This window comes from Bombina bombina, chromosome 6 (genome assembly GCF_027579735.1).
Source record: "Bombina bombina isolate aBomBom1 chromosome 6, aBomBom1.pri, whole genome shotgun sequence".
In the NCBI taxonomy this organism is placed as follows: Eukaryota; Metazoa; Chordata; class Amphibia; order Anura; family Bombinatoridae; genus Bombina; species Bombina bombina.
In genome coordinates this window covers 759,995,066-760,014,838 of record NC_069504.1, presented here as the reverse complement: position 1 = coordinate 760,014,838, position 19,773 = coordinate 759,995,066, and the positions used below count along the sequence as shown (strand labels likewise).

At 42.6% G+C, this 19,773-nt stretch overlaps 1 protein-coding gene across 4 annotated transcripts in view; it reads right to left on the bottom strand.

Annotated features, from left to right (window-relative positions):
• The window catches only part of NSD3 (nuclear receptor binding SET domain protein 3), a 1,671,583-nt gene that overhangs the window by 1,287,652 nt on the left and 364,158 nt on the right, over positions 1-19,773 (bottom strand). For all 4 annotated transcript variants that reach the window (XM_053718034.1, XM_053718036.1, XM_053718037.1 and 1 more), the window contains one exon: positions 3,331-3,451. In XM_053718034.1, coding sequence (XP_053574009.1) covers positions 3,331-3,451 — 121 coding nt within the window. The remainder of the gene's footprint in view (positions 1-3,330; positions 3,452-19,773) is intronic.

Sequence of the window (19,773 nt, the reverse complement as noted above, 5' to 3'; positions counted from 1 at the left end):
GGACCCTAGAACCTTCGTAAAGATTCTTGGTGCCGTGGCTAACCCGAAGGGAAGAGTCACAAACTGGTAATGCCTGTCTAAGAAGGCGAACCTGAGGAACTGATGATGATCTCTGTGAATCGGAATGTGGAGATAAGCATCCTTTAAGTCCACGATAGTCATATATTGACCCTCCTGGATCATAGGGAGGATGGTTCGGAACGTCTCCATCTTGAAGGATGGGACCCTGAGAAATTTGTTTAAGATCTTGAGATCCAAGATTGGTCTGAAAGTTTTTTGGGAACTATAAACAGATTTGAATAGAAGCCCTGCCCCTGTTCCTCCCTTGGAACTGGGTGGATCACTCCCATAACCAGCAGGTCTTGAACACAACGTAAGAATGCCTCTCTCTTTATCTGGTTTACAGATAATTGTGAGAGATGAAATCTCCCCTTTGGAGATGAAGCTTTGAAGTCCAGAAGATATCCCTGGGAAACAATCTCAAATGCCCAGGGATCCTGGGCGTCTCTTGCCCAAGCCTGGGCGAAGAGAGAGAGTCTGCCCCCCACTAGATCCGGTCCCGGATAGGGGGCTACTCCTTCATGCTGTCTTAGAGGCAGCCGCAGGTTTCTTGGCCTGCTTCCCCTTATTCCAAGCCTGGTTAGGTCTCCAGACTGGTTTGGACTGGGCAAAATTTCCCTCTTGTTTTGCATTAGAGAAAACTGAAGCTGCGCCACTCTTGAAGTTTCGAAAGGAACGAAAATTATTCTGTTTGGTCCTTAACTTATTGGACCTATCCTGAGGAAGGGCGTTACCTTTTCCTCCAGTAATATCAGAAATTATCTCCTTCAGACCGGGCCCAAATAGGGTCTGTCCCTTGAAGGGGATGTTAAGAAGCTTAGACTTTGAAGTAACGTCTGCTGACCAGGACTTAAGACATAGCGCCCTACGCGCCAAAATGACAAAACCTGAATTCTTAGCCGTTAGCTTGGCTAAATGAAAAATGGCGTCAGAAATAAAGGAGTTAGCTAACTTAAGAGCTTTAATCTTGTCTAGAATATCATCTAACGGGGTCTCCACCTGTAGAGCCTCCTCAAGAGACTCGAACCAAAAAGCCGCTGCAGCAGTAACTGGGGCAATGCATGCAAGAGGCTGGAGAATAAAACCTTGATGGATAAAAAATTTCTTAAGGAGACCCTTCAATTTTTTATCCATAGGCTCTAGGAAAGCACAACTATCCTCAACGGGGATAGTTGTACGCTTAGCTAGGGTGGAGACTGCTCCCTCCACCTTAAGAACCATCTGCCACGAATCCCGTATGGTGGCATCTATAGGAAACATCTTTTTAAAAGCAGGAGGGGGAGAGAACGGCACACCTGGTCTATCCCATTCCTTAGTAATAATTTCCGAAAACCTCTTAGGGACTGGAAAAACATCGGTGTAAACAGGTACTGCAAAGTATTTGTCCATTTTACACAATTTTCCTGGAACCACAATGGGGTCACAGTCATCCAGAGTCGCTAAAACCTCCCTAAGCAATAAGCGGAGGTGTTCAAGCTTAAATTTAAACGCTGTCATCTCAGAATCAGACTGAAGTAACGCCTTCCCTGAGTCTGAAATGTCACCCACAGATAGAAGCTCACCTGCCTCGGCTTCTGAGCATTGTGAGGGTATATTGGACACAGGCAATAAAGCGTCAGAAAGCTCTGTATTAATTCTAGCCCCAGAGCTGTCTCGCTTTCCTTGTAGCCCTGGCAGTTTGGAGAATACCTCTGTGAGGGTAGCATTCATAACTGCCGCCATGTCCTGTAACGTAAAAGAATTAGACGCGCTAGATGTACTTGGCGTCAATTGAGTGGGAGTTATAGGTTCTGACACATGGGGAGAGTTAGATGGCATAATCTCCCTCTTTTTAGTCAGAGAATCCCCTGGAGATAAATCTTTAAGCGCCATAATATGGTCTTTATAGTTTATAGAAATTTCAGTACATTTGGTACACATTCTAAGAGGGGGTTCCACAATGGCTTCCAAACATATTGAACAAGGAGTTTCCTCTATGTCAGACATGTTTAACAGACTAGTAAATGAGACAAGCAAACTTGGAAAACACTTTAATAAAGGTGAAACAGCAATTAAACAAAAACGTTACTGTGCCTTTAAGAGAAAAAAACTAGCACTAAAACTGCAAAACAGTGAAAAAATACAGTAAAATCTTTGAAATGTTTACAGTATGTGTAAGGGACTAAAGCAACATTGCACCCACTTGCAAATGGATGATTAACCCTTTAGGCCCCAAACCGGATTGAAAAACCTTAAAAAACGTTAAAAATCAATTAAGCACCATGCCACAGCTCTGCTGAGGCTCCTACCTGCCCTTAAATACAATTTTGTGCAGAAATAACCCCTTTGAAATGGTTCTCAGATGCCAGAGGACTCTTCTAGGGAACCTGGATGTCTCAGTCTGTATTAAAACTGCACAGTTAGAGTGCTAAAATAGGCCCCTCCCACCATGTACTGGATGTCAGAGGGGCCTTAAGAAAATACTCCTGGGAGTATCTGACTAGCCATGTGGAAACTAGGCCCCAAATAAAGACTTATCTCCCTCAGAGAAAAAACGTCCTAATTACGAAATCATGTAAACATTTTGTCACTAAGCAATATGAATATTAACATGAGTATTACCCTGTTATGTAAGCATGATCCCAGTCGCTGTTAAATCACTGCATCAGGCTTACCTCAAATACACAAGGCTCTGTCAGCATTTTCTAGAACTTATTCCTCTCTCTAGAAATAAAAATACTGAACATACCTCAAAGCAGGTAATCTGCAGGCCGTTCCCCCAACTGAAGTTTTCCCATATTCATCAGTTATGTGTGAGAACAGCAATGGACCTTAGTTACAAACCGCTTAAATCATCAAATCTCCAGGCAGAATTCTTCTTCTAATTTCTGCCTGAGAGAAAAACAGTACAACACCGGTACTGTTTAAAAATAACAATCTCTTGATTGAAGGTAAAACTACACTAAGTCACCACATATCTCTTGATACTTCCTTTCTTGTCGAGAGTTGCAAGAGAATGACTGGAGGTGGGGGTTAGGGGAGGAGCTATATAGACAGCTCTGCTGTGGGTGTCCTCTTGCAACTTCCTGTTGGGAAGGAGAATATCCCACAAGTAATGGATGAACCCGTGGACTGGATACACCTTACAAGAGAAACACTGATACATTTATGTTGACTACATTTCTGTAACTTTGAATTTGACAAAAATCCCCCACCCCCCCAACACCATTTTTCATTTGTTAGTAGAGATCTGAATTAAAAACACCCCAAACAGATTCAAATAGAGCCTACCTGTGGTTCCTGATGTGGGCTCAGGTGTAAGCTGTGCATTTGACTTCTCATTCCTTATGCTTGGGGGTGATAAGGTCTTTTCTAGATCTCGGACTGTGATTTCTGACTTGATACCAACTCCCTTCAAAAAAAAAAAAAAAAGTGAAAAAACAATTAGTCAAACTAGGGGTAACTGTTCAGACAGCAATCATTACATTTTTTTCTTTAACTAGAGTGCTAACATTTTAAAGCCCATTTTTCTGTTATGTGTCATCTACACAAACACGTTAAATATTTAGAAGAACAGGATATAATAACATTGAGAAAAGAGAAATAAGGAAAAAACAGAATTTATGCTTACCTGATAAATTACTTTCTCCAACGGTGTGTCCGGTCCACGGCGTCATCCATATCTTGTGGGAATATTCTCTTCCCCAACAGGAAATGGCAAAGAGCACAGCAAAAGCTGTCCATATAGTCCCTCCCAGGCTCCGCCCCCCAGTCATTCGACCGACGGTTAGGAGAAAAAAAGGAGAAACTATAGGGTGCCGTGGTGACTGTAGTGTATAGAGAAAGAAATTTTTCAAACCTGATTAAAAAACCAGGGCGGGCCGTGGACCGGACACACCGTTGGAGAAAGTAATTTATCAGGTAAGCATAAATTCTGTTTTCTCCAACATTGGTGTGTCCGGTCCACGGCGTCATCCATAACTTGTGGGAACCAATACCAAAGCTTTAGGACACGGATGAAGGGAGGGAGCAAATCAGGTTACCTAAACAGAAGGCACCACGGCTTGCAAAACCCTTTCTCCCAAAAATAGCCTCCGAAGAAGCAAAAGTATAAAATTTTTAGAATTTGGCAAAAGTGTGCAGAGAAGACCAAGTCGCTGCCTTACATATCTGATCAACAGAAGCCTCGTTCTTGAAGGCCCATGTGGAAGCCACAGCCCTAGTAGAGTGAGCTGTGATTCGTTCAGGAGGCTGCCGTCCGGCAGTCTCATAAGCCAATCGGATGATGCTTTTCAGCCAGAAAGAAAGAGAGGTAGCAGTAGCTTTTTGTCCTCTCCTCTTACCAGAATAAACGACAAACAAAGAAGAAGTTTGTCTGAAATCCTTTGTTGCTTCTTAATAGAACTTTAAAGCGCGGACTACATCTAAATTGTGTAACAAACGTTCCTTCTTTGAAACTGGATTCGGACACAAAGAAGGAACAACTATTTCCTGGTTAATATGCAACAAGATTTCACAGTTCAGTCAGTAGGAGTTTAAAGAGAGAGAGAGAGAGATGATTGTATATATTAAAATTTCATTTTATTAAGTTCGTTAAAACAGACCTGGCACAGCACATAGAAATCCACACTGCTGACGCGTTTCCTGCCTCACGGGCAGTTCATCAGAGCATACAGAAATCACCTGAAGCTGCTGTTTAAACACACAGGTACACCAAAGAAGTCCAATCACATTAAAGCTAGGTGAGAGTGAAAAACACCCACACTTTAACTCATTCAATTCCATTACTATATTATACGTTGTTTAAATGTGACTGAACCAATGGGGTTCCTAAGAGGTAACAGTGCAAAAATAAAAAATACAAAACAAAATGTAAAATTTGAATGTTTAGAATAAAAACTTACTTGGGAACATTTTAAATCATAACAACTAGCTGGTGAAAGTTACGCCTGTAATGTAATATTACTTTGAAATTGCTGAAGTTTAATAATAATAGAGTAAAGGTGAGTTAGCCCATAGCCGTTAAGATATATAAGATAAATGCAAAATGTTATCTAGGGGTCATCACCAAGACTGTATCAGTCAAATTAGAAAAATAACAGAATAACTTTAAGCAAGTAAGCCAACAAATTAGTTTTTCGATATATTTTCCTAAAAAGGCACATATGAAAGATACATTATTCTTCTGAATTAGAAAGACACTAAATCTGAAATTACATATATTACGAAATGTTTACCAAAGGTCAGACAGGCCAAAGTAATGAAAAAGCACCTATATTTCTGAAGTATGTAATTATTGGATACAAAGATTTATATGTATAAATCAGCTCCTATCTATGAAAAGTTTAACATCGCTAATTTTATTAATCCCTAATGGATGACCCGTTTTTAAAGTATGAATCCAAAAAATTTCTCTTTTTGATAAAGCCTGATATCTATCTCCTCCTCTAGCTCCCAATGTGACTTGCTCAATCCCTTGAAAAAGAAAGTGAGCTAGTCTGTTGGTATTATGTTCTTGTTGGAAACAACTTTTGGAAGAAAACCAGGCTTGGTACGCAAAACAACCTTATCTGAATGGAACACCAGATAGGGTGGGTCACACTGCAAAGCAGATAATTCAGAAACTCTTCTAGCAGAAGAAATAGCAACCAAAAACAAAACTTTCCAAGATAGTAACTTGATATCTATGGAATGTAAGGGTTTAAACGGAACCCCTTGCAGAACTGAAATAACTAAATTTAGACTCCAGGGAGGAGTCAAGGGTCTGTAAACAGGCTTGATTCTAACCAAAGCCTGTACAAAAGCTTGTACATCTGGCACAGCTGCCAGTCGTTTGTGTAACAAGACAGATAAAGCAGAAATCTGTCCTTTTAGAGAACTCGCTGACAATCCCTTATCCAAACCTTCTTGGAGAAAGGAGAGGATCCTAGGAATTTTAATCTTACTCCAGGAGAATCCCTTGGATTCACACCAACAGATATATCTTTTCCATATTTTATGGTAAATCTTTCTAGTCACAGGTTTTCTGGCTTGGATCAGAGTATCTATCACTGAATCTGAAAACCCACGCTTGGATAAAATCAAACGTTCAATTTAAAAGCAGTCAGCTGCAGAGAAACTAGATTTGGATGTTCGAATGGACCTTGTACTAGAAGATCCTGTCTCAAAGGTAGCTTCCATGGTGGAGCCGATGACATATTCACCAGGTCTGCATACCAAGTCCTGCGCGCCCACGCAGGAGCTATCAGAATCACAGAGGCCTTCTCCTGTTTGATCCTGGCTACAAGCCTGGGAAGGAGGGGGAAGGAGGGGGAACGGTGGAAACGCATAAGCTAGGTTGAACGACCAAGGCGCCACTAATGCATCCACTAGAGCCGCCTTGGGATCCCTGGATCTGGACCCGTAGCAAGGAACCTTGAAGTTCTGACGAGACGCCATCAGATCCATGTCTGGAATGCCCCATAATTGAGTTAACTGGGCAAACACCTCCTGGTGGAGTTCCCACTCCCCCGGATGGAAAGTCTGACGACTCAGATAATCCTCCTCCCAGTTGTCTACTCCTGGGATGTGGATTGCAGATAGGTGGCAGGAGTGATCCTCCGCCCATTTGATGATTTTGGACACCTCTCTCATCGCCAAGGAACTCCTTGTTCCTCCCTGATGGTTGATGTAAGCTACAGTCATGTTGTCTGACTGGAATCTTATGAATCCGGCCTTCGCTAGTTGAGGCCAAGCCCGGAGAGCATTGAATATCGCTCTCAGTTCCAGGATGTTTATCGGGAGAAGAGACTCTTCCCGAGACCATAGACCCTGAGCTTTCAGGGAATCCCAGACCGCGCCCCAGCCTAATAGACTGGCGTCGGTCGTGACAATGACCCACTCTGGTCTGCGGAAACTCATTCCCTGGGACAGGTGATCCTGGGTCAACCACCAACGGAGTGAGTCTCTGGTCATCTGGTCTACTTGAATCATTGGAGACAAGTCTGTATAGTCCCCATTCCACTGCTTGAGCATGCACAGTTGTAATGGTCTTAGATGAATTTGAGCAAAAGGAACTATGTCCATTGCTGCAACCATCAACCCTACTACTTCCATGCACTGAGCTATGGAAGGCTGCAGAATAGAGTGAAGAACTTGATAAGCGTTTAGAAGCTTTGACTTTCTGACTTCTGTCAGGAAGATCTTCATTTCTAAAGAATCTATTATTGTTCCCAAAAAGGGAACTCTTGTCGACGGAGACAGGGAACTCTTTTCTACGTTCACCTTCCACCCGTGAGATCTGAGAAAGGCTAGAACAATGTCTGTATGAGCCTTTGCTTTGGAAAGAGACAACGCTTGGATTAGAATGCCGTCCAGATAAGGTGCCACTGCAATACCCCTTGGTCTTAGGACCGCTAGAAGGGACCCGAGCACCTTTGTGAAAATCCTTGGAGCAGTGGCTAGCCCGAATGGGAGAGCCACTAACTGGTAATGTTTGTCCAGAAAGGCGAACCTTAGGAACTGATGATGATCTTTGTGGATAGGAATATGTAGGTACGCATCCTTTAAATCCACGGTAGTCATAAATTGACCCTCCTGGATTGTAGGTAAAATTGTTCGAAAGGTTTCCATTTTGAACGATGGAACTCTGAGAAATTTGTTTAGAATTTTTAAATCCAGAATTGGTCTGAAAGTTCCCTCTTTTTTGGGAACTACAAACAGATTTGAGTAAAACCCCTGACCTTGTTCCACAGTTGGAACTGGGTGTATCACTCCCATCTTTAACAGGTCTTCTACACAATGTAAGAATGCCTGTCTCTTTATTTGGTTTGAAGATAAGTGAGACACGTGGAACCTTCCCCTTGGGGGTATTTCCTTGAATTCTAGAAGATAACCCTGATAGACTATTTCTAGTGCCCAGGGATCCTGAACATCTCTTGCCCAAGCCTGAGCAAAGAGAGAGAGTCTGCCCCCTACTAGATCCGGTCCCGGATCGGGGGCTACCCCTTCATGCTGTTTTGGTAGCAGCAGCAGGCTTCTTGGCCTGTTTACCCTTGTTCCAGCCTTGCATTGGTTTCCAAGCTGGTTTAGTCTGGGAAGCGTTACCCTCTTGTCTAGAGGCTGCAGAGTTGGAAGCCGGTCCGTTCCTGAAATTGCGAAAGGAACGAAAATTGGACTTATTCTTAGCCTTGAAAGGCCTATCTTGTGGGAGGGCATGGCCCTTTCCCCCAGTGATGTCTGAAATAATCTCTTTCAATTCTGGCCCAAAAAGGCTCTTACCTTTGAAAGGGATATTAAGCAATTTTGTCTTGGAAGATACATCCGCCGACCAAGACTTTAGCCAGAGCGCTCTGCGCGCCATAATTGCAAACCCTGAATTTTTCGCCACTAACTGCAAAGCGGCGTCTAAAATAAAGGAATTAGCTAACTTAAGTGCGTGAATTCTGTCCATGACTTCCTCATACGGAGTCTCCCTACTGAGCGACTTTTCCAGTTCTTCGAACCAGAACCACGCCGCTGTAGTGACAGGAATAATGCACGAAATAGGTTGAAGGAGGTAACCTTGCTGTACAAAAATCGTTTTAAGCAAACCCTCCAATTTTTTATCCATAGGATCTTTGAAAGCACAATTGTCCTCAATAGGAATGGTCGTGCGCTTGGCTAGTGTAGAAACCGCCCCCTCGACCTTAGGGACTGTTTGCCATAAGCCCTTCCTGGGGTCGACCATAGGGAACAATTTCTTAAATATAGGAGGAGGGACAAAAGGTATGCCTGGCTTCTCCCACTCCTTATTCACTATGTCCGCCACCCGTTTAGGTATCGTAAAAGCATCAGGGTGCACCGGGACCTCTAGGAACTTGTCCATCTTGCACAATTTTTCTGGGATGACCAGATTGTCACAATCATCCAGAGTAGATAGCACCTCCTTAAGTAATGCGCGGAGATGCTCTAATTTAAATGTCACAACATCAGGTTCTGCCTGCTGAGAAATTCTTCCTGTATCAGAAATTTACCCATCTGACAAACCCTTCCTCACTGCCACTTCAGATTGGTGTGAGGGTATGACAGAAAAATTATCATCAGCGCCCTCCTGCTCTACAGTGTTTAAAACAGAGCAATTGCGCTTTCTCTGAAATGCTGGCATTTTGGATAAAATATTAGCTACGGAGTTATCCATTACTGCCGTCAATTGTTGCATAGTAACAAGCATTGACGCGCTAGAAGTACTAGGGGTCGCCTGCGCGGGCATAACTGGTATAGACACAGAAGGAGATGATGTAGAACTATGTCTACTTCCTTCATCTGAGGAATCATCCTGGGCAACCTTACTATTTGTGACAGTACTGTCCTTACTTTGTTTGGACGCTATGGCACAATTATCACACATATTTGAAGGGGGAACCACATTGGCTTCCATACATACAGAACATGATCTATCTGAAGGCACAGACATGTTAAACAGGCTTAAACTGGTTAATAAAGCACAAAAACAGTTTTAAAACAAAACCGTTACTGTCTCTTTAAATGTTAAACAGGGCACACTTTATTACTGAATATGTGAAAAACTATGAAGGAATTATCCAATCTTTTCCAAATTTTCACCACAGTGTCTTAATGCATTCAAAGTATTGCACCCCAATTTTCAAGCTGTTAAACCTTAAAATGTGGAAACCGGAGCCGTTTGCAATTTTAACCCCCCTACAGTCCCAGCCACAGCCTTTGTTGTGACTTCACCAATCCCAGGGGGGTATACGATACCAGTTGAAGCCTTCTAGGATCATTTTCAGTGGATGCCAGACCCTCACACATGCAGCTGCATGTACTGTACTCAAAAGCTCTGCCTACTATAGAGAAAGGCCCTTCCTGACTGGGAAGGTGTCTTAAGTGCCTGGCGCTAAAAACGTTCCCCAATATTAGAAAAGTGTGAAATTCACTTCAAACTGCATATAATACTTAACTAAAGCAATCGATTTAGCCCCTAAAAGTGTCCACCAGTTTATAGCCCATAATAAGCCCTTTATTCTGTTTGAGTCTAAGAAAATGGCTTACCGATCCCCATGAGGGAAAAATGACAGCCTTCCAGCATTACACAGTCTTGTTAGAAAAATGGCTAGTCATACCTTGAGCAGAAAAGTCTGCAAACTGTTCCCCCCAACTGAAGTTCTCTTAGCTCAACAGTCCTGTGTGGGAACAGCAATTGATTTTAGTTACTGCTGCTAAAATCATACTCCTCTTTTAAACAGAACTCTTCATCTCTTTCTGTTTCAGAGTAAATAGTACATACCAGCACTATTTTAAAATAAACTCTTGATAGAAGAATAAAGAACTACAACTAAACACCACATACTCTTCACCATCTCCGTGGAGATGCTACTTGTTCAGAGCGGCAAAGAGAATGACTGGGGGGGGCAGAGCTGTTGCTGTTGGGGAAGAGAATATTCCCACAAGTTATGGATGACGCCGTGGACCGGACACACCAATGTTGGAGAAAAGTGACATGGATACAGAAGACACAAAAGAATTAGAGGGCAAGGAAATTAAAGTGAAAAAAATGACACTCACTAGTGAAAAGAGACCTTTTATGTCTTCATTATTTAATAAGCTTGTAAAAAGCAAGATACAAGTTATAATTGTGGCACTTTGACCTAAAATGACTGCCAGTAAGAAAATGACTTCACTAAAAGGAGATTTTATGTAAAGGCTCAAAAGGATAAATGCTTCTAGCACACTTGAGGCAAAACTCTTTTTCACTTTCGATAATGAAAAGGTTTCTTCAGGTCATTTTGAAATTCATGTAAATTAGGCAAAATTACATTAAAGCACCAGCTCAATTGCAATGTGTTTATTAACTGTAAATTAAAGCAGTTTTTAAAGTTGTATAATATATTTGAACAGATGAAAAATGCATTGCAAATTAGCTGCAGAAAAAAAAGAAATGTTAAGTTATTAAAATGTTTATTGAATAAATTTGTTTACTTTGCTCTAAGTGTAATATCACTTAAAGGGACGCTGAACCCAAATTTTTTCTTTCGTGATTAAGAAGGAGCATGCAATTTTAAGCAGCTTTCTAATCTACTCCTATTATCAATGTTTCTTTGTTCTCTTGCTATCTTTATTTGAAAAAGAAGGCATCTAAGCTTTTTTCTTGGTTCAGACTCTGGACAGCAGTTTTTCGATTGGAGGATGAATGTATCCACCAATCAGCAAGGACAACCTAGGTTGTTCACCAAAAATGGGCCGGCATCTAAACTTACATTCTTGTATTTATAAAAAAGATACCAAGAGAATAAAGAAAATTTGATAATAGGAGTAAATTAGAAAGTTGCTTAAAATGTCATGCTCTATCTGAATCAAGAAAGAAAAAAACAGAATTTATGTTTACCTGATAAATTACTTTCTCCAACGGTGTGTCCGGTCCACGGCGTCATCCTTACTTGTGGGATATTCTCTTCCCCAACAGGAAATGGCAAAGAGCCCAGCAAAGCTGGTCACATGATCCCTCCTAGGCTCCGCCTACCCCAGTCATTCGACCGACGTTAAGGAGGAATATTTGCATAGGAGAAACCATATGATACCGTGGTGACTGTAGTTAAAGAAAATAAAATATCAGACCTGATTAAAAAACCAGGGCGGGCCGTGGACCGGACACACCGTTGGAGAAAGTAATTTATCAGGTAAACATAAATTCTGTTTTCTCCAACATAGGTGTGTCCGGTCCACGGCGTCATCCTTACTTGTGGGAACCAATACCAAAGCTTTAGGACACGGATGAAGGGAGGGAGCAAATCAGGTCACCTAAATGGAAGGCACCACGGCTTGCAAAACCTTTCTCCCAAAAATAGCCTCAGAAGAAGCAAAAGTATCAAACTTGTAAAATTTGGTAAAAGTGTGCAGTGAAGACCAAGTTGCTGCCCTACATATCTGATCAACAGAAGCCTCGTTCTTGAAGGCCCATGTGGAAGCCACAGCCCTAGTGGAATGAGCTGTGATTCTTTCAGGAGGCTGCCGTCCGGCAGTCTCGTAAGCCAATCTGATGATGCTTTTAATCCAAAAAGAGAGAGAGGTAGAAGTTGCTTTTTGACCTCTCCTTTTACCAGAATAAACAACAAACAAGGAAGATGTTTGTCTAAAATCCTTTGTAGCATCTAAATAGAATTTTAGAGCGCGAACAACATCCAAATTGTGCAACAAACGTTCCTTCTTCGAAACTGGTTTCGGACACAAAGAAGGCACGACTATCTCCTGGTTAATGTTTTTGTTAGAAACAACTTTTGGAAGAAAACCAGGTTTAGTACGTAAAACCACCTTATCTGCATGGAACACCAGATAAGGAGGAGAACACTGCAGAGCAGATAATTCTGAAACTCTTCTAGCAGAAGAAATTGCAACCAAAAACAAAACTTTCCAAGATAATAACTTAATATCAACGGAATGTAAGGGTTCAAACGGAACCCCCTGAAGAACTGAAAGAACTAAGTTGAGACTCCAAGGAGGAGTCAAAGGTTTGTAAACAGGCTTGATTCTTATCTGCATGGAACACCAGATAAGGAGGAGAACACTGCAGAGCAGATAATTCTGAAACTCTTCTAGCAGAAGAAATTGCAACCAAAAACAAAACTTTCCAAGATAATAACTTAATATCAACGGAATGTAAGGGTTCAAACGGAACCCCCTGAAGAACTGAAAGAACTAAGTTGAGACTCCAAGGAGGAGTCAAAGGTTTGTAAACAGGCTTGATTCTAACCAGAGCCTGAACAAAGGCTTGAACATCTGGCACAGCTGCCAGCTTTTTGTGAAGTAACACAGACAAGGCAGAAATCTGTCCCTTCAGGGAACTAGCAGATAATCCTTTCTCCAATCCTTCTTGAAGAAAAGATAGAATCTTAGGAATTTTTACCTTGTCCCAAGGGAATCCTTTAGATTCACACCAACAGATATATTTTTTCCATATTTTGTGGTAAATTTTTCTAGTTACAGGCTTTCTGGCCTGAACAAGAGAATCAATAACAGAATCTGAGAACCCTCGTTTTGATAAGATCAAGCGTTCAATCTCCAAGCAGTCAGTTGGAGTGAGACCAGATTCGGATGTTCGAACGGACCTTGAACAAGAAGGTCTCGTCTCAAAGGTAGCTTCCATGGTGGAGCCGATGACATATTCACCAGATCTGCATACCAAGTCCTGCGTGGCCACGCAGGAGCTATCAAGATCACCGATGCCCTCTCCTGATTGATCCTGGCTACCAGCCTGGGGATGAGAGGAAACGGCGGGAATACATAAGCTAGTTTGAAGGTCCAAGGTGCTACTAGTGCATCTACTAGAGTCGCCTTGGGATCCCTGGATCTGGACCCGTAGCAAGGAACCTTGAAGTTCTGCCGAGAGGCCATCAGATCCATGTCTGGAATGCCCCACAGTTGAGTAATTTGGGCAAAGATTTCCGGATGGAGTTCCCACTCCCCCGGATGTAATGTCTGACGACTCAGAAAATCCGCTTCCCAATTTTCCACTCCTGGGATGTGGATTGCAGACAGGTGGCAGGAGTGAGTCTCCGCCCATTGAATTATTTTGGTCACTTCTTCCATCGCCAGGGAACTCCTTGTTTCCCCCTGATGGTTGATGTACGCAACAGTCGTCATGTTGTCTGATTGAAACCGTATGAACTTGGCCTTTGCTAGCTGAGGCCAAGCCTTGAGAGCATTGAAAATCGCTCTCAGTTCCAGAATATTTATCGGTAGAAGAGATTCTTCCCGAGACCAAAGACCCTGAGCTTTCAGGGATCCCCAGACCGCGCCCCAGCCCATCAGACTGGCGTCGGTCGTGACAATGACCCACTCTGGTCTGCGGAAGGTCATCCCTTGTGACAGGTTGTCCAGGGACAGCCACCAACGGAGTGAGTCTCTGGTCCTCTGATTTACTTGTATCTTCGGAGACAAGTCTGTATAGTCCCCATTCCACTGACTGAGCATGCACAGTTGTAATGGTCTTAGATGAATGCGCGCAAAAGGAACTATGTCCATTGCCGCTACCATCAAACCTATTACTTCCATGCACTGCGCTATGGAAGGAAGAGGAACGGAATGAAGTGTTTGACAAGAGTTTAGAAGTTTTGTTTTTCTGGCCTCTGTCAGAAAAATCCTCATTTCTAAGGAGTCTATTATTGTTCCCAAGAAGGGAACCCTTGTCGACGGAGATAGAGAACTCTTTTCCACGTTCACTTTCCATCCGTGAGATCTGAGAAAGGCCAGGACTATGTCCGTGTGAGCCTTTGCTTGAGGAAGGGACGACGTTTGAATCAGAATGTCGTCCAAGTAAGGTACTACTGCAATGCCCCTTGGTCTTAGCACCGCTAGAAGGGACCCTAGTACCTTTGTGAAAATCCTTGGAGCAGTGGCTAATCCGAAAGGAAGCGCCACGAACTGGTAATGCTTGTCCAGGAATGCGAACCTTAGGAACCGATGATGTTCCTTGTGGATAGGAATATGTAGATACGCATCCTTTAAATCCACCGTGGTCATGAATTGACCTTCCTGGATGGAAGGAAGAATTGTTCGAATGGTTTCCATTTTGAACGATGGAACCTTGAGAAATTTGTTTAGGATCTTGAGATCTAAGATTGGTCTGAACGTTCCCTCTTTTTTGGGAACTATGAACAGATTGGAGTAGAACCCCATCCCTTGTTCTCCTAATGGAACAGGATGAATCACTCCCATTTTTAACAGGTCTTCTACACAATGTAAGAATGCCTGTCTTTTTATGTGGTCTGAAGACAATTGAGACCTGTGGAACCTCCCCCTTGGGGGTAGCTCCTTGAATTCCAGAAGATAACCTTGGGAGACTATTTCTAGCGCCCAAGGATCCAGAACATCTCTTGCCCAAGCCTGAGCGAAGAGAGAAAGTCTGCCCCCCACCAGATCCGGTCCCGGATCGGGGGCCAACATCTCATGCTGTCTTGGTAGCAGTGGCAGGTTTCTTGGCCTGCTTACCTTTGTTCCAGCCTTGCATTGGCCTCCAGGCTGGCTTGGTTTGAGAAGTATTACCCTCTTGCTTAGAGGATGTAGAACTTGGGGCTGGTCCGTTTCTGCGAAAGGGACGAAAATTTGGTTTATTTTTAGCCTTAAAAGACCTATCCTGAGGAAGGGCGTGGCCCTTACCCCCAGTGATATCTGAAATAATCTCTTTCAAGTCAGGGCCAAACAGCGTTTTCCCCTTGAAAGGTATGTTAAGCAATTTGTTCTTGGAAGACGCATCCGCTGACCAAGATTTTAGCCAAAGCGTTCTGCGCGCCACAATAGCAAACCCCGAATTTTTCGCCGCTAATCTAGCCAATTGCAAAGTGGCGTCTAAAGTAAAAGAGTTAGCCAATTTAAGAGCATGAATTCTGTCCATAATCTCCTCATAAGAAGAATCTTTATTGAGCGACTTTTCTAGTTCATCAAACCAGAAACACGCTGCTGTAGTGACAGGAACAATGCATGAAATTGGTTGTAGAAGGTAACCTTGCTGAACAAACATCTTTTTAAGCAAACCCTCTAATTTTTTATCCATAGGATTTTTGAAAGCACAACTATCTTCTATAGGGATAGTAGTGCGTTTGTTTAGAGTAGAAACCGCCCCCTCGACCTTGGGGACTGTCTGCCATAAGTCCTTTCTGGGGTCGACCATAGGAAACAATTTCTTAAATATAGGGGGAGGGACAAAAGGTATGCCGGGCCTTTCCCATTCTTTGTTTACAATGTCCGCCACCCGCTTGGGTATAGGAAAAGCTTCGGGGGGCCCCGGGACCTCTAGGAACTTGTCCATCTTACATAATTTCTCTGGAATGACCAAATTGTCACAATCATCCAGAGTAGATAACACCTCCTTAAGCAGAGCGCGGAGATGTTCCAATTTAAATTTGAATGTAATCACATCAGGTTCAGCTTGTTGAGAAATTTTCCCTGAATCTGAAATTTCTCCCTCAGACAAAACCTCCCTGGCCCCCTCAGACTGGTGTAGGGGCATGTCAGAACCATTATCATCAGCGTCCTCATGCTCTTCGGTATCTTCTAAAACAGAGCAGTCGCGCTTTCGCTGATAAGTGGGCATTTTGGCTAAAATGTTTTTGATAGAATTATCCATTACAGCCGTTAATTGTTGCATAGTAAGGAGTATTGGCGCACTAGATGTACTAGGGGCCTCCTGTGTGGGCAAGACTGGCGTAGACGAAGGAGGGGATGATGCAGTACCATGCTTACTCCCCTCACTTGAGGAATCATCTTGGGCATCATTTTCTCTAAATTTTTTGTCACATACATCACATCTATTTAACCCCTTAATGACCACAATGTACCCTGTATGTCACTGGTCATTAAGGTTTTTTTCAGGACATAATAGCACAAGTCTAGCAAGAAGACGCTATTAATACACTCCCTCCAGCAGGCTTTGTGAAATAGAGCAGTCTTAACGCTGGTGGCAAGACCATGCTATAAAACAATCAAGTCCCAAAAAAAGGCCAGTGACATACAGGGTACGTCGCTGGTCCTTAAGGGGTTAAATGAGAAGGAACCTTGGCTTCCTCACATACAGAACATAGTCTATCTGATAGTTCAGACATGTTAAACAGGCATAAACTTGATAACAAAGTACAAAAAATGTTTTAAAATAAAACCGTTACTGTCACTTTAAATTTTAAACTGAACACACTTTATTACTGAATATGTGAAAAAGTATGAAGGAATTGTTCAAAATTCACCAAAATTTCACCACAGTGTCTTAAAGCCTTAAAAGTATTGCACACCAAATTTGAAAGCTTTAACTCTTAAAATAACGGAACCGGAGCCGTTTTTATATTTAACCCCTATACAGTCCCTGGTATCTGCTTTGCTGAGACCCAACCAAGCCCAGAGGGGAATACGATACCAAATGACGCCTTCAGTAAGCTTTTTCTATGTATCTGAGCTCCTCACACATCATGCATCTGCATGCCTTGCTTCCCAAACACAACTGCGCATTAGTGGCGCGAAAATGAGGCTCTGCCTATGATTAGAGAAGGCCCCCAGTGAAAAAGGTGTCCAATACAGTGCCTGCCGGTTATTTAACATAATTCCCAAGAATAAAATAACTCCTCAAAGCTATAAACTATTAAAAATGCTTATAAATCAATCGTTTTAGTCCAGAGAAATGTCTACCAGTCTTTAAAGCCCTTGTGAAGCCCTTTATTCTTATTTAATAAAAATGGCTTACCGGATCCCATAGGGAAAATGACAGCTTCCAGCATTACCAAGTCTTGTTAGAAATGTGTCATACCTCAAGCAGCAAAAGTCTGCTCACTGTTTCCCCCAACTGAAGTTAATTCCTCTCAACAGTCCTGTGTGGAAACAGCCATCGATTTTAGTAACGGTTGCTAAAATCATTTTCCTCTTACAAACAGAAATCTTCATCTCTTTTCTGTTTCAGAGTAAATAGTACATACCAGCACTATTTTAAAATAACAAACTCTTGATTGAAGAATAAAAACTACATTTAAACAACAAAAAACTCTAAGCCATCTCCGTGGAGATGTTGCCTGTACAACGGCAAAGAGAATGACTGGGGAAGGCGGAGCCTAGGAGGGATCATGTGACCAGCTTTGCTGGGCTCTTTGCCATTTCCTGTTGGGGAAGAGAATATCCCACAAGTAAGGATGACGCCGTGGACCGGACACACCTATGTTGGAGAAATTATGTTTTCTCTTGTTAAGTGTAGTCAGTCCACGGGTCATCCATTACTTATGGAATACCAATACCAAAGCTAAAGTACACGGATGAAGGGAGGGACAAGGCAGGAACATTAAACAGAAGGAACCACTGCCTGAAGTACTTTTCTCCCAAAAATAGCCTCCGAAGAAGCAAAAGTGTCAAATTTGTAAAATTTTGAAAAAGTGTGAAGTGAAGACCAAGTTGCAGCCTTGCAAATCGGTTCAACAGAGGCCTCATTTTTAAAGGCCCAGGTGGAAGCCACAGCTCTAGTAGCATTCTACTAGAGCTGTGGCTTCCACCTGGGCCTTTAAAAATGAGGCCTCTGTTGAACCGATTTGCTCATTAGCTGTAATCCTTTCAGGAGGCTGCTGCCCAGCAGTCTCATAGGCTAAACGTATTATGCTACGAAGCCAAAAAGAGAGAGAGGTAGCCGAAGCCTTTTGACCTCTTCTCTGTCCAGAGTAAACGACAAACAGGGAAGAAGTTTGAAGAAAATCTTTAGTTGCCTGCAAATAGAACTTCAGGGCACGGACTACGTCCAGATTATGCAAAAGTTGTTCCTTCTTTGAAGAAGGGTTAGGACACAGTGATGGAACAACAATCTCTTGATTGATATTCCTGTTAGTAACTACCTTAGGTAAGAACCCAGGTTTAGTACGCAGAACTACCTTGTCTGAATGAAAAATCAGATAAGGAGAATCACAATGTAAGGCAGATAACTCAGAGACTCTTCGAGCCGAGGAAATAGCCATCAAAAACAGAACCTTCCAGGATAACAGCTTGATATCAATGGAATAAAACAGAATTTATGTTTACCTGATAAATTACTTTCTCCAACGGTGTGTCCGGTCCACGGCGTCATCCTTACTTGTGGGATATTCTCTTCCCCAACAGGAAATGGCAAAGAGCCCAGCAAAGCTGGTCACATGATCCCTCCTAGGCTCCGCCTACCCCAGTCATTCGACCGACGTTAAGGAGGAATATTTGCATAGGAGAAACCATATGATACCGTGGTGACTGTAGTTAAAGAAAATAAATGATCAGACCTGATTAAAAAACCAGGGCGGGCCGTGGACCGGACACACCGTTGGAGAAAGTAATTTATCAGGTAAACATAAATTCTGTTTTCTCCAACATAGGTGTGTCCGGTCCACGGCGTCATCCTTACTTGTGGGAACCAATACCAAAGCTTTAGGACACGGATGAAGGGAGGGAGCAAATCAGGTCACCTAAATGGAAGGCACCACGGCTTGCAAAACCTTTCTCCCAAAAATAGCCTCAGAAGAAGCAAAAGTATCAAACTTGTAAAATTTGGTAAAAGTGTGCAGTGAAGACCAAGTCGCTGCCCTACATATCTGATCAACAGAAGCCTCGTTCTTGAAGGCCCATGTGGAAGCCACAGCCCTAGTGGAAGGAGCTGTGATCCTTTCAGGAGGCTGCCGTCCGGCAGTCTCGTAAGCCAATCTGATGATGCTTTTAAACCAAAAGGAGAGAGAGGTAGAAGTTGCTTTTTGACCTCTCCTTTTACCAGAATAAACAACAAACAAGGAAGATGTTTGTCTAAAATCCTTTGTAGCATCTAAATAGAATTTTAGAGCGCGAACAACATCCAAATTGTGCAACAAACGTTCCTTCTTCGAAACTGGTTTCGGACACAGAGAAGGCACGACTATCTCCTGGTTAATGTTTTTGTTAGAAACAACTTTTGGTACGTAAAACCACCTTATCTGCATGGAACACCAGATAAGGAGGAGAACACTGCAGAGCAGATAATTCTGAAACTCTTCTAGCAGAAGAAATTGCAACCAAAAACAAAACTTTCCAAGATAATAACTTAATATCAACGGAATGTAAGGGTTCAAACGGAACCCCCTGAAGAACTGAAAGAACTAAGTTGAGACTCCAAGGAGGAGTCAAAGGTTTGTAAACAGGCTTGATTCTAACCAGAGCCTGAACAAAGGCATAAACATCTGGCACAGCTGCCAGCTTTTTGTGAAGTAACACAGACAAGGCAGAAATCTGTCCCATCAAGGAACTAGC